The sequence below is a fragment of the Tachyglossus aculeatus genome, chromosome 21, assembly GCF_015852505.1.
Source record: "Tachyglossus aculeatus isolate mTacAcu1 chromosome 21, mTacAcu1.pri, whole genome shotgun sequence".
Classification (NCBI taxonomy): domain Eukaryota; kingdom Metazoa; phylum Chordata; class Mammalia; order Monotremata; family Tachyglossidae; genus Tachyglossus; species Tachyglossus aculeatus.
This window is the reverse complement of record NC_052086.1, coordinates 14,224,273-14,238,060: the sequence shown is the minus strand read 5'-3', so window position 1 is coordinate 14,238,060 and position 13,788 is coordinate 14,224,273. Positions and strand designations below refer to the sequence as shown.

Here is a 13,788-nt window from a genome sequence, read left to right as displayed (position 1 = left end):
CGCCTCACGGGCCTGTGCTCTTTTCACTAGGCCCCGGCTGCCTCCCCACAAAGAAACCCAGGGACATGGACCGAATAACGGCTCCGGGGGCAAGCCTGGCTACGATGAAGGAGTAATAATAATAATAATAATAATAATGACGGTATTTGTCAGGTGCTTACTATGTGCAAATCACTGCTCTAAGCGCTGAGGAGGTTACAAGGTGATCACGGGGGCTCAAAGTTTTAATCCCCAACTGACAGATGAGGTAACCGAGGCACGGAGTAGAGAAGTGACTTGCCCAGAGTCACACAGCCGACAGTTGGTGGAGCCGGGATTTGAACCCATGACCTCTGACTCCAAAGCCCGGGCTCTTTCCACTGAGCCACGGGTAAAGGCAGCTGGGAAGCCAGATGAGGTGCCGGGCTCCATGCAGCCGAGGGAAGCTTGGGAACTCGTTTAGACCGTGAGCGTGGGCGGGGAACCCGTCTACCGACTCTCTTGTACTGCACTGTACTCTCCCCCAAGTGTGCAGTCCAGTTCTCTCTCTGCACCCATAATGAACGCCCAGAAAACACCACCGACCTACAGGGAGGCCACCTGAGGCTGAATGACCCGGGGTCTCCGCACGAGGTACCTGTTTGAAATAGGCCGTGGTGAAATTGCCCCCCTCGATGGCCATGTCCCCCAGCATGCGCTTCTGGTTGGCCTTCTTCAGGATGTTCTCCTCCACCGTCCGTTCACTGATGAGCCTGAGGATGGGATGGGGACAGCAGAGGAGGAGGAGGGACCGGATTAAACGCCTGGCAGACTTCTGAGCCCCGGGGGTGGGGAGGAATAGGGTGTGTATGTATGTGCACGTCTGTCTTTGGGGTGAGGGGAAACCAGCAGCACCTGTAGATGTGGACATCGCGTGTCTGGCCAATGCGGTGGCAGCGGTCCTGGGCCTGAGCATCCATGGTGGGGTTCCAGTCGCTGTCGTAGAAGACGACCGTGTCGGCGCCGGTCAGGTTGACGCCCACGCCCCCGCTCCGGGTGGACAGGATGAAGCAGAAGATACGCTTGTCCGCGTTGAAGCGCTCCATCAGGGCCTGCGAGGGGGCGGATGGGGAAGGAGAGGGGCCCGGCTGGCTGCGGGACTTGGGGGGGGTCTACGCGGGGGGAGGCGTCATCCTATCCCGTCTGGACTCTCATCCTATCCCGTCTGGACTACCGCACTAGCCTTCTCTCTGATCTCCCATCCTCGTGTCTCTCTCCACTTCAAACCATACTTCATGCTGCTGCCCGGATTATCTTTGTCCAGAAACGCTCTGGACATATTACTCCCCTCCTCAAAAATCTCCAATGGCTACCGATCAATCTGCGCATCAGGCAGAAACTCCTCACCCTGGGCTTCAAGGCTGTCCATCACCTCGCCCCCTCCTACCTCACCTCCCTTCTCTCCTTCTATAGCCCACCCCGCACCCTCCGCTCCTCTGCCGCTAATCTCCTCACCGTTAGGCCTCGTTCTCGCCCGTCCCGCCATCGACCCCCGGCCCACGTCATCCCCCGGGCCTGGAATGGCCTCCCTCTGCCCATCCGCCAAGCTAGCTCTCTTCCTCCCTTCAAGGCCCTGCTGAGAGCTCACCTCCTCCAGGAGGCCTTCCCAGACTGAGCCCCTTCTTTCCTCTCCCCCTCGTCCCCCTCTCCATCCCCCCGTTTTACCTCCTTCCCTTCCCCACAGCACCTGTATATATGTATATATGGTTGTACATATTTATTACTCTATTTATTTATTTATTTATTTATTTTACTTGTACATTTCTATCCTACTTATTTTATTTTGTTGGTATGTTTGGTTCTGTTCTCTGTCTCCCCCTTTTAGACTGTGAGCCCACTGTTGGGTAGGGACTGTCTCTATGTGATGCCAATTTGTACTTCCCAAGCGCTTAGTACAGTGCTCTGCACATAGTAAGCGCTCAATAAATACAATTGATTGATTGATTGATTGAGGCGGGGTCCCGCCTACCAAGGGGACTGGGGTGGCGAAAGGGGGTTGGGGGGCACACCCGAGCGGCTCGGGGACCTGAAGAGCGGGGTCACCTGTCTCTGCTCCACCCGGGTGGAGCCGTCCAGCCGCAGGTACAGGTGTCCGTGGTAGGTGAGGAACTGCTCCAGCACGTCCAGCATACGGGTCATCTGGGTGAAGATGAGCACACGATGCGCTCCGGCCTTGAGCCGCCGCAGAAGCACTGCCAGCGTCTGAAGCTTCCCTGAGAGCATACGGGCGGCAGGGCGGGGGTCAGGGCGGCGGAGGGGGCGGGGGACGGGACCGGGAGTCCGGAGGCGCGAAGTCCTGCCGCCGAGGCAGCAGGAGGGGCAGGGGCGGGCGGGCGAGGGACTCACCACAGTCGTACTGGATGAGTCGCAGGTCGGGGAACTGGGTGCGCATGTTGCAGACGATGCGGTGCAGGGGCTGGGCCCGGGGCCAGAGTTCCCGGGTCAGGTCCTCGCGGAAGGCCAGCTGGCGAGGGGCCAGCCAGGGCGGAGGATGGCAGGCGTGCAGGGAGGGGGCTGGGGCCTCCACGGGAGGCATGACAAAGATGAACCTGCGAGAGGGGAGGGCGGACACACGGTGGGGGGACGGGACTCCCGCCCGCGTCCCCCACCTGCCCGTGGCTCGCCCCTCCCCGGGGCCGGGCGCTCACCTCTCGATGACGCCCGCCAGCTGGTCCAGCCGCTGCTGGGGCAGCAGCACGGCCTGGCGGGCGGCCTCGGTGTGAGTCCAAAAGGCGGGGTGGGCGGGGCCGGGGCCCCGGGAGCCGGCGGGGCCGGCCAGGGAGCAGAACTGCAGCACCTCCGTCCCGTAAACTGGCGCCAGGGCCCCGTGGGCCTCGCTCAGCCGGAAGAGCCGCTCCAGGCGTTCCGCCCGCTGCCGCTTCCGTTTGTCCTCCAGGGAGTCCTGGGAGGGCAGCGAGCGGCGGGGGTCAGCGCCAGGAGGAGCGGAGTGGGGGGGAGAACGCCGCCCTCCCGGATGCCCCTCTGCCTCCTGAGAATCCCGGGTCTGGAAAATCTCAATCCGACCCAACATCATCATCATCACCATCAATCGTATTTATTGAGCGCTTACTATGTACAGAGCACTGTACTAAGCGACTCCCAGAAGGGGAGGCGGAGCGGATAGGCCAACCCTCCCGTGCAATCCCCTCGCTGCTCTGCTATTCATTCTTTCATTCAATTGTACTTATTGAGCACTTACTGTGTGCAAAGCACCGGACTAAGCGCTTGGGAAGTACAAGTTGGCAACATATAGAGACGGTCCCTACCCAACAGCGGGCTCACAGTCTAGAAGGTTTTTAATAATTTTATTTTAAAATCTTAATAAGACTTTGAGGATGAAGAGAGCCCTCGCCCCCTCCTCACCTTGCTACTCTCTTATTCATTCATTCATTCAATTGTACTTATTGAGCACTTACTGTGCTCAGAGCACCGTACTAAGCGCTTGGGAAGTACAAGTTGGCAACATATAGAGACGGTCCCTACCCAACAGCGGGCTCACAGTCTAGAAGGCTTTTAATAATTTTATTTTAAAATCTTAATAAGACTTTGAGAATGAGGAGAGTGGAGGTAACTGTCTTTCTCACCACCCACTCTGGCCAACATCCTGCCTCTGGCCCGGAATGCCCTCCCTCCTTATATCGGACAGACAATTCCTCTCCCCAACCTTCAAAGTCTTATTGAAGGCCCACCTCCTCCGAGAGGCCTTCCCTGACTAAGCCCTCCTTTCCTCTTCTCCCACTCCCTTCTGCGTCACCCTGACTTGTTCCACAATGCTTACGTCCATATCCGCAATTTATTTCTATTAATGTCTGTTTCCCCCTCTACACTGTAAGCGCCTACTACAGCCCGTCTCTGGCCTGGAGCGCCTTCACACCTCACAGACACCCGACGATAACTATCCCCCCTTCAGAGCCTTATCGAAGGCACACCTCCTCCGAGAGGCCTTCCTTGACTACAGCCTCCTTTCCTCTTTTCCCACTCCCTTCTGCATCGCCCTAGCTTGCTCCTTTTACTCGTCCCCCCTCCAAGCCCTCTAACACTCAGTGGAAAGAGCCCGGGCTTTGGAGTCAGAGGTCAGGGGTTCAAATCCCGGAACCGCCACTTCTCATCTGTGTGACTTTGGGCAAGTCACTTAATCTATCAATCGTATTTATTGAGTGCTTACTGTGTGCAGAGCACTGTACTAAGCGCTTGGGAAGTACAAGTCGGCAACACACAGAGACGGTCCCTACCCAACAATCAATCAATCGTATTTACTGAGCGCTTACCGTGTGCAGAGCACTGTACTAAGCGCTTGGGAAGTCCAAGTTGGCAACCTATAGAGGCAGTCCCTGCCCAACAGTGGGCTCACAGTCTAGAAGGGGGAGACAGAGAACCAAACAAAACATATTAACAAAATTAAATAAATAGAATAGGTACGTACAAGTCTCTGTGCCTCAGTTCCCTCATCTGTAAAATGACGATTAAGACTGTGAGCCCCCCATGGGACAACCTGATCACCCTGTAACCTCCCCAGCGCTTAGAACGGTGCTTTGCACGTAGTAAGCGCTTAATAAACGCCATCATTATTATTATTATTATTTATATTAACGTCTCTCCCCCTTTAGACCGTAAGCTCGTTGTGGGCAGGGAGCGTGCGTCTGTTTTACTGTGCTGTCCCCAGCCCTCGGTACAGTGCTTTGCGCACAGTAAGCGCTCCGTAAACACGATTGACCGACGGACTGACCTTGGGCAAAGAGGCAGGGCCTGCTACATCCAGGGAAGTCTTATTCCCACTGCCCTCAAATGGGTGACCTACAGAGTGACCTTGCTGACAAGGCCAACGAGCCACCTTTATTTCCCGCTTAAAATGAATATTCTTGGGGGGAAGGGCCCCTAACCCACCAGGAGCCACCACCCCTCCGTCCAGCAGAGTAACGCGAGGGCGATTCTCTCTCCCTCGGCGCCATCCCCCGAACGAAAACAGCTCTAGGCAGCGGGGACCGAGGCCGGCCCGGGGAGCAGGGAGAAAGCCGGCCCATCTTTTGGTCTCCGTCCCCCAAAAACGGTCAACCGTTCACAGAGCGGCCTGGGCTGGGAGAGGCGCCCGCCCGGTCAGAGAGCGGGGTCCGGGGGGATGCGGCCGAGGGGCGCTCAGTGTTTCCTCGCGCCCGCCCTTCGGTCCTGAAATTCGATCCCGCCAGTCCCGGGGAAGGGAACTGGCGGCTCCCGACCCAGCCGGGCCGCCGCAGAAATTTAAAAGCGCTCGACCGCCCCTGTGCTAGCCTATCTGCCACGAGCCCTTGGTGGCTCGGCAAATGAAGCAGTGTGGCCTAATGGAGAACAGAGAAGCAGCGTGGCTCAGTGGAAAGAGCCCGGGCTTGGGAGCCGGAGGTCATAGGTTCTAATCCCGGCTCCGCCGCTTGTCAGCTGGGTGACTTTGGACAAGTCACTTCACTTCTCTTGGGCCTCAGTTACCTCATCTGTAAAATGGGGATTAAGACTGTGAGCCCCCCGTGGGACAACCTGATCACCTTGTATCCCTCCCAGAGCAGTGCTTTACACGTAGTAAGCACTTAACAAATGCCATTATTATTATGAGAGGCAGCGTGGCTCAGTGGAAAGAGCACAGGCTTTGGAGTCAGAGGTCATGGGTCCGAATCCCTGATCCGCCACGTGTCTGCTGTGTGACCTTGGGCAAGTCACTTAACTTCTCTGAGCCTCAGTTCCCTCATCTGGAAAATGAGGATTAAGACTGTGAGCCCCATGTGGGACAACCCGATCACCTTATATCTCTCCCAGAGCAGTGCTTTACACATAGTAAGCACTTAACAAATGCCATTATTATTATGAGAGGCAGCGTGGCTCAGTGGAAAGAGCACAGGCTTTGGAGTCAGAGGTCATGGGTTCGAATCCCTGATCCGCCATGTGTCTGCTGTGTGACCTTGGGCAAGTCACTTAACTTCTCTGAGCCTCAGTTCCCTCATCTGGAAAATGCAGATTAAGACTGTGAGCCCCACGTGGGACAACCTGATCACCTTGTATCCCCCCCCAGCGCTTAGAACAGTGCTTTGCACAAAGTAAGTGCTTAACAAATGCTATCATTATTATTATTATTATTAATGGACAAAGCCCAAGCCTGTCAGAAGGACCTTGATCCTAATCAATCAACCAATCGTATTTATTGAGCGCTTACTGTGTGCAGAGCACTGTACTAAGCGCTTGGGAAGTACAAGTTGCCACTCGTCTGCTGTGTGACCTCGGGCCAGTCACTTCTCTAGGCCTCAGTCAACTCATCTGTAAAACGGGGATGATGACTTTGAACCCAACGTGGGACATGGACTGTGTATGACCTGATTAGCTTGTTTCTACCCCAGCGCTTGAAACATAGTAAATGCTTAAAATATACCATTACTATTAGGAAGACTTGGGGGCTGGCAACAAATAATAATAATGACGGCATTTATTAGTAAATGCTTAAAATATACCATTATTATGAAGACTTGGGGGCTGACAACAAATAATAATAATGACGGCATTTATTAAGCGCTGACTATGTGCAAAGCACTGTTCTAAGCGCTGGGGAGCCTACAAGGTGATCAGATTGTCCCGCGGGGGGCTCACAGCCTTCATCCCCATTTTCCAGACGAGGTAACTGAGGCCCAGAGAAGTGAAGTGACTTGCCCAAAGTCACCCAGCTGACAACTGGTGGAGCCGGGACTTGAACCCATGGCCTTTGACTCCAAAGCCCGGGCTCTTTTCCGCCGAGCCACGCTGCTTCTCTCCTAGTTTCAGCGGTCTTGGCTAGGAAGGCGTCTCTCTCTGTACATCTCAGACAGACAGACAGACAGACAGACATCCCCCCCGGCACCACGGAGACTCACCAGGTAGAAGGGGGAGCGGGGCGGAGGAGGCGGCTGCCGCCGGGGCCGAACACCACAGAATGAGGTAGCCGGGAGGGGAGGGCTGGGGGGCCCGGAGCGGAGCGTCAGGACGTCGGGCTCCTCCTTCAGGGCGGCGGGCCGGGAGAGCAGGGTGATTGGGGAGGGACCGGAGGCTGCAGTCGGAGTTAGCGTCGGGCCGGCGAGCGAAGGCGGCAGGGCCAACGAGGCCAGCGCCGAGACCGGAGCGAGGGTCAGGGTCTGGGGCGAAGCCGAGCCCAGACTGGGGCCGGAGACCGGGCTCAGCGTCAGGGTCGGGGCCACGGTCAGCGAATGGGCTGCAGCCGGGCCCAGGGGGGACGCTGGGGCCAGAGACAGGGTCTGAGCTGGGCCAAGAGGAGCGATTGTAGCCACACATGGAGGCTGAGCCAGGGGAGTGGGGCCTAGAGACGGCGGGGGACCCGAGCCCAGGGACAGAGGCTGGGCGGGGGGAGCCGGGTCCAGGGACAGAGGCTGGACCGGGAGAGCCGGGCCCAGGGACACGGGCTGAACTGGGGGAGCCGGGCCCAGGGACAGGGGCTGAGCCGCGGGAGCGGGGTCTAGGGATGCAAGCTGAGCTGGGGGGATTAGACCCAGTGACAGAGGCTGGGCCGGGGAAGCCGGGCCCAGGGACACGGGCTGAGCCGGACCCAAGGACACGGGCTGAGCCGGGCCCAGGGACACGGGCTGAGCCGGGGGAGCGGGGTCTAGGGATGCAAGCTGGACCGGGAGAGCCGGACCCAGTGACAGAGGCTGGGCCGGGGGAACCGGGCCCAGGGACACGGTCTGAGCCGGGGCAGCCGTTCCCAGGGACACAGGCTGGGCCGGGGGAACCGGGCCCAGGGACAGAGGCTGGACTGGGAGAACCGGACCCAGGGACACGGACTGAGCCGGGGGAGCCTGAGCCAGGGATACAGGCTGAACCAGGGGGGCCAGATCCAGAGACACGGGCTGAGCCAGGGGGGCTGGATCCAGGGATACCGGCTGGGCCGGGGGAGCAAGACCCAGGGTCAGCGGCTGAGTCGGGGGAGCCGGGCCCAGGGACCCGGGCTGAGTTGGGGCTGATGTCAGGGAAGGGGTCTGTGATGGAGTCAGACCCGGAGGGGTGGCCGAAGCTACCGCCGTCTGAGTCGGGTCGAGACCATCCGGGGGGGCTGGAGCCGGAGCGGGGACCGAAGCCGGAGTCAGGGGCGATTCCGGGACGGAGGCGGGGCCCCGGGTCTGAGCCGACGTCGCCGCTAAGGTGGGGTTGGGGGCGGAAGTCAGAAGGGAGGCCGCTGCCGAAGCGGCGCCCACAGCCGAGGCCGGGGCTGACGGCGAAGCCGGGGCCGGAGCCGAAGTCGGCGAGGGAGCCACGGCCGGAGTGGGAGTTGGAGACGAAGCCGGGGCTGGGCCGGGAGCTGCCGCCGAGGCCTGGGTCAGAGCTGGAGGCGACCCCGGACCCGGCGTGGGAGTCGTGGCCTGTGGTGGGACGCACAACGGAGCCGAGACCTGGGGCTGGGCGGAAGCCGCGGAGGGCGGCGGGGCGGGGCCGGGGCAGGCCGGAGCCAAGGCCGGAGGGGGAGCCGGGACCAGGGACAGGGTTTGAACGGGAGCCGAGGACAGAGCCGGAGCCAGGGCCAGGGTATGGACCGGGGCCGGGCCCGGTGACGGAGGCGCCGCCGGGGCGAGCGTCGGAGCCGGGATGGCGGGGGGAGGAGCTGGAGCGGCCAAGGACGCTGGGAGTGGAGACGAGCCCGGGGCGGGGACGGGAGCGGAGACCGGGACGGAGGCGGCGGCCACGGGAGAAACTCCGTGTGTGGAGGCTGTGGAGAGACACATGGGTCTTGAGCTCGTCTTCCCCCAACACGGGTTCCTTCCCACCAGTCAGTCGGTCCATTGAATTTACTGAGCATTTTCTGCGTGCGGAGCACTGTACTAAGCACTCGGAAGAGGACACTAGAACAACGCAACAGACACGTTCCCTGCCCACAGTGAGCTTACAGTCAGGAGCGGGAGACAGATGTGACTATAGATAATAATAGTAATAATACTAATGGCATTTATTAAGTGCTTCCTACATGCAAAGCACTGCTCTACGAGCTGGGGAGGTTATAAGGTGATCAGGTTGTCCCTCGGGGGGCTCACGGTCTTAATCCCCATTTCACAGATGAGGTAACTGAGGCACAGAGAAGTTAATCAATCAATCAATCGTATTTATTGAGCGCTTACTGTGTGCAGAGCACTGTACTAAGCGCTTGGGCAGTATAAGTTGGCTACACATAGAGACAGTCCCTACCCAACAGTGGGCTCACAGTCTAGAAGGGGGAGATGGAGAACAAAACCAAACATATTCACAAAATAAAATAAATAGAATAGATATGCATGAGTAAAATAAATAAATAGAGCAATAAATAAAGTTAAGTGACTTGCCCAGTCATACAGCTGACAATTGGCAGAGCCGGGGTTTGAACCCATGACCTCTGACTCCAAAGCCCACACTCTTTCCACTGAGCTACGCTGCTTCTCTATAAATGAGTAAGTGCCGGATGTGGGGGATAAGCTCAGCCTCTAGACCGTAAATTTGTCACTTGCAGGGAACGTGTCTGTTTATTGATACACTGCACCCTCCCAAGCGCTTAGTCCAGTGCTCTGCTCGCAGTGAGCACTCAATAAATATCGGTTGAATGAATAAACAGTAATAGTTTTAATTTAGACTGTGAGCCCACTGTTGGGTAGGGACTGTCTCTACATGTTGCCACCTTGTACTTCCCAAGCGCTTAGCCCAGTGCTCTGCTCGCAGTGAGCACTCAATAAATATCGGTTGAATGAATAAACAGTAATAGTTTTAATTTAGACTGTGAGCCCACTGTTGGGTAGGGACTGTCTCTACACGTTGCCAGCTTGTACTTCCCAAGCGCTTAGTCCAGTGCTCTGCTCGCAGTGAGCACTCAATAAATATCGGTTGAATGAATAAACAGTAATAGTTTAATTTAGACTGAGAGCCCACTGTTGGGTAGGGACCGTCTCTGTAATCTGCCAACTTGTACTTCCCAAGCGCTTAGTCCAGTGCTCTGCTCGCAGTGAGCACTCAATAAATATCGGTTGAATGAATAAACAGTAATAGTTTATTTTAGACTGTGAGCCCACTGTTGGGTAGGGACTGTCTCTATATGTTGCCAACTTGTACTTCTAATGCACTTAGTACAGTGCTCTGCACACGGTAAGCGCTCAATAAATACGATTGATTGATTAATGACGGCATCTCTTAAGCGCTTACTATGTGCAAAGCACTGTTCTAAGCACTGGGGAGGGAACAAGGTGATCAGGTTGTCCCACGTGGGGCTCACAGTCTTCATCCTCATTTTCCAGATGAGGGAACTGAGGCCCAGAGAAGTGAAGTGACTTGCCCAAAGTCACCCAGCTGACAAGTGGCGGGAACCACGACCTCCGACTCCCAAGCCCGGGCTCTTTCCACTGAGCCACGCTGCCTCTGGGCCACGCAGAAGGGAGTGGGAGAAGAGGAAAGGAGGGCTCAGTCAAGGCCTCCCCTTCGATCCCGCTCACTCCGCTCCGTCCCGGCACTCGGGCACGGGGATGCCACCTCGCCCCCCGACCCTGTTTCGCGGCCCCCGACCCCGCGATACTCACTGGCCGTCTCCAGAGGAGGGCTTTGCAGCAGCCTGAGCACAGGCCTGACCAGCGCGGGCAGGGGCCCCTGGGCGGGCAGCCGCCCTGAGGGCTGCGGGGGCCGGGGCGGGGTCAGCAGAGCCGGCGGGACCAGCGGGGCGGCGGGGCTCAGTCCGTCCCGGGGAGCCTGGCGCACCACGATCTTCACCACGCCTGAGCTGTTCATCACGCTCGGGGTCACTGCGGAAGGAAGCCGCGGCCCGGTCACCGACGGGACGGGGTGCCCCCCGCGCTCTCCCTCCCCCCGCCCCTCCGCCGCCGGGCGCCAGCCGGCCGGCCGGACGGGGGGCTCCGACGCGCCTCACCCTGATTGGCGGCGAGGGGGAGGTTGAGGCCGGCGGGCGCGGGGCTGCTGCTGGGGGGCGGGGCGGGCAGCACGGAGACGGGGGCCGGGCCGGATGGCGGGGCCACCGCCTGGATGAGGGCCACGTGGGCGGGCTGGCTGATGATGTGGTGTTGGCCCCCGGCCGACACCAGGTGCACCACGTTCCCTGGGGGGGGGGGGTGGAAGAGAGGGCCAAGAGGCCGTCGGTCTGGTGGGGGGGTGACTCCCGAACCCCGGCCCCTCCTGCCCCCCCCAAAACCCCAACCCCTCCGATGCCCCTTCTCCAGCCCACCCCGGGGGGACGTGGTGGGGGGACGGGGACGCCGGGGCAGAGGAGACAGAGAGACGGGGCGCAGGGGGCAGGGCGGGGGGTGGGTTTTACCTACTTTGCAGCGGGCGGGGTTGCCCCACGGCCAGCTGGCGCACCTGGGCGCCAGTCAGAGTCAGTTTGTTGCCCTGGATCTGGAAGGTCAGGGGTTTGCTGCCCCCCGTACTGGCCACCGGCCGCTGAGCCAAGGAGGCCAGCTGCCCGATGCTCACCACCTCTCCCGCTGAAGGGAAGGGAGAAGACGGGCTCAGCCCCTTCCCGGGCCTCCCCGCCTCGCCGCAAACGTCGCCCGGGCCGGGGAGGAGGCGGACTCAATCCTGCCAGTCCGGGCCCGGCCGCAACCGGCTCCTTTCTTCTTATCCCACCCGGCCTTCCCTCCGCCGGCCTTCGTCCCGGTTCCCGCGGCGGGCCAACGCTCCCGTCCTCCCCCCAGCCCGCCGCCGCCGCCACCACGTCCCGAAGACTCACAGGGAAGGCGGGCCTGCATGTCGGGGGAGAGGATGAGGCGCTGAGCCCCGGGGTTCGGCGTGGCGGCGGGGAAGGCATAGCCGGGCGGCACCGTCAGGGGCTTCAAGAGGCTGGGCGGGCCGGCCGAACTCAGGCGCACCGGGGCGGGGGGAGCCGGCTTTGGGGGAAGGGTCGGCGTGGGGGGCCGGGGGGTCCCTCCCGGCACCCCCTGAGGGGGAGGCAGCACTGCGGGCACAGGGGCGGGCCTTCAGAAACCACAGTCTCCTGCTTCCCCCCGGGCCCGGCCTCCGAAAGCACCACGCTCCAGCCGTCCCCCGTCATCGCCCTGGCCCGGCTCCCCGAGCCCCCGCTCGCGTTCCCGAACTCACCGTGGGGCAGGGGGCCGCCGCCGGACTGCAGCGGGGGCAACAGCACGGGGCCCGCCGGGCGGGAAGCCGGGTTGTGCGATGCCCCGGGCGGGACGGCCGACAGCAGCAGAGGGGCCGGGGTGGCGGGGCCGCAAGTCAGCGGGCAGGATGCCGGGGGGCCGGCCGGCTGCTCGGGGCTTGGCGGGGGGCGGACCGAGATGGGTCCCGAGGCGGGCCGGGGGTTGTTGACCACCACCACCGTCCGGCCCTCGGGCTTGGGCACGGGCTGCAGCATCCTGCAGGAAGAACGGGATGACGGAAAATTCAGACGGACCCAAGCGAGCCGAAGGGAAAGCGGGCACGAGATCGGAGACGACAACGACGGCATCTGTTGAGCGCTTACTTTGTGCCGAGCCCTGCCCTAAGCGCTGGGGTAGACGCAACCTAATCAGGTTGGACAGAAACCATGTCCCACACGAGGCTCACCGTTTTAATCCCCCCTTTTACAGAGGAGGGAACTGAGGCACAGGAGTGACTTGCCCAGGGTCACGCAGCAGATAAGTGGCGGAGCCGGGATTAAAAGCCAGGTCCTTCGGACCCCTAGGCCTAGGCTCTATCCGCCGGGGCCAAGCTGCTTCTCCGATGGAGAGCGAGCCCCGGACAGAATGAGAATACAGGGATAAGAGAACCACAGCGAACCAGAATTCCCATAGAAGGATGGAGGAAAAGAATTGTCCAACCAAGGAAAGAGGAAGGACCCTCCCTCCCTTCAATCCTTCCTTTCGCCGCTCTCACCCCTCACCCTGATTTCCCCCCAGCAGCTTCTCCGTCCTCTCTCCACTACCGATCGACCGAAGGGTCGGTCGCCGACAATTCCTCCGCCCCTCTGGCCGGTGCCCCCTCGCCCGCGGTACCTGTTGACCTTCATCTTGACGGGCTTGGGCCGGGGCGGGGGGTCGGGGGCGGTGGCCACCTCCAGCAGCAGCCGGCGGGAGAGGCGGTGCCGGGGCAGGAAGGTGTCGGCCTCGTAGCGGGACACTCGGCCCTCCAGCCCGATCAGGTCGAAGCGGCCCATGTCCACCCGCTGCGGTCGGGGCGGCCCGGACGGAGACAGGAGGACGGACAGGCGGGGTCAGTGCGGCCGGCGGGACTGGGGCCGGGGACCGGGCCGAGGAGGTGGGGGAAGGGAGGGAAAACGGGCAGGAAAGGGGGGCCGCGGCGGGCTTGGGTCCCGGGGGGCGGCCGCTTGCCTGGAGGGGGTGGACGTCGGTGGCCCGCAGAACCAACGAGGCGGTGCTGAGGCAGATGCCAGGAGTGATGAAGGGCGAGGTGACGGGCCGGGGGTCGAACAGGTTGGGGTGGTTGCAGACCTTACGCAGCTGCATCAAGATGTTGATGACGCTCATGAAGTGACCGGTGGCCAGCGTCTCCTTGGTCCTGCCAGGGGGAGAGGGAGAGGAGGCCCCGAGCGTGAGGACCAGCCGCTCCCTGCCTGCCGGCCGCCCCTGCCCACCTGGGGCCCCGGCGGACTCACGTGGCTTGGGCCATGAAGTCATCGTAGAGGCAGCGCTGGCGCTTGGAGAGCCGGCAGCGGATCACGTGCTCGTACTTCTTGGGCATCTGCTTTTCCACATCCACCTTCACCCGGCGGAGCAGGAAGGGGCGCAGCACCTACGGACCGGTCGGGGGGACGGCTTTCATCTCCTTCCCCTCAGTCCTCGCGGCCCCCGGCCC

The 13,788-nt window shown here is 60.8% G+C and overlaps 1 protein-coding gene across 1 annotated transcript in view; it reads right to left on the bottom strand.

Moving 5' to 3' along the window:
- The window catches only part of LOC119942063 (Snf2 related CREBBP activator protein), a 30,669-nt gene that overhangs the window by 4,457 nt on the left and 12,424 nt on the right, over positions 1 to 13,788 (bottom strand). The window contains 14 exon segments of the mRNA XM_038762717.1: positions 617 to 731; positions 874 to 1,070; positions 2,062 to 2,231; positions 2,365 to 2,567; positions 2,667 to 2,920; positions 6,882 to 8,722; positions 10,548 to 10,766; positions 10,892 to 11,077; positions 11,298 to 11,462; positions 11,708 to 11,932; positions 12,076 to 12,350; positions 12,969 to 13,138; positions 13,305 to 13,491; positions 13,589 to 13,725. Of these exon segments, the coding sequence (XP_038618645.1) occupies positions 617 to 731; positions 874 to 1,070; positions 2,062 to 2,231; positions 2,365 to 2,567; positions 2,667 to 2,920; positions 6,882 to 8,722; positions 10,548 to 10,766; positions 10,892 to 11,077; positions 11,298 to 11,462; positions 11,708 to 11,932; positions 12,076 to 12,350; positions 12,969 to 13,138; positions 13,305 to 13,491; positions 13,589 to 13,725 (4,344 nt within the window).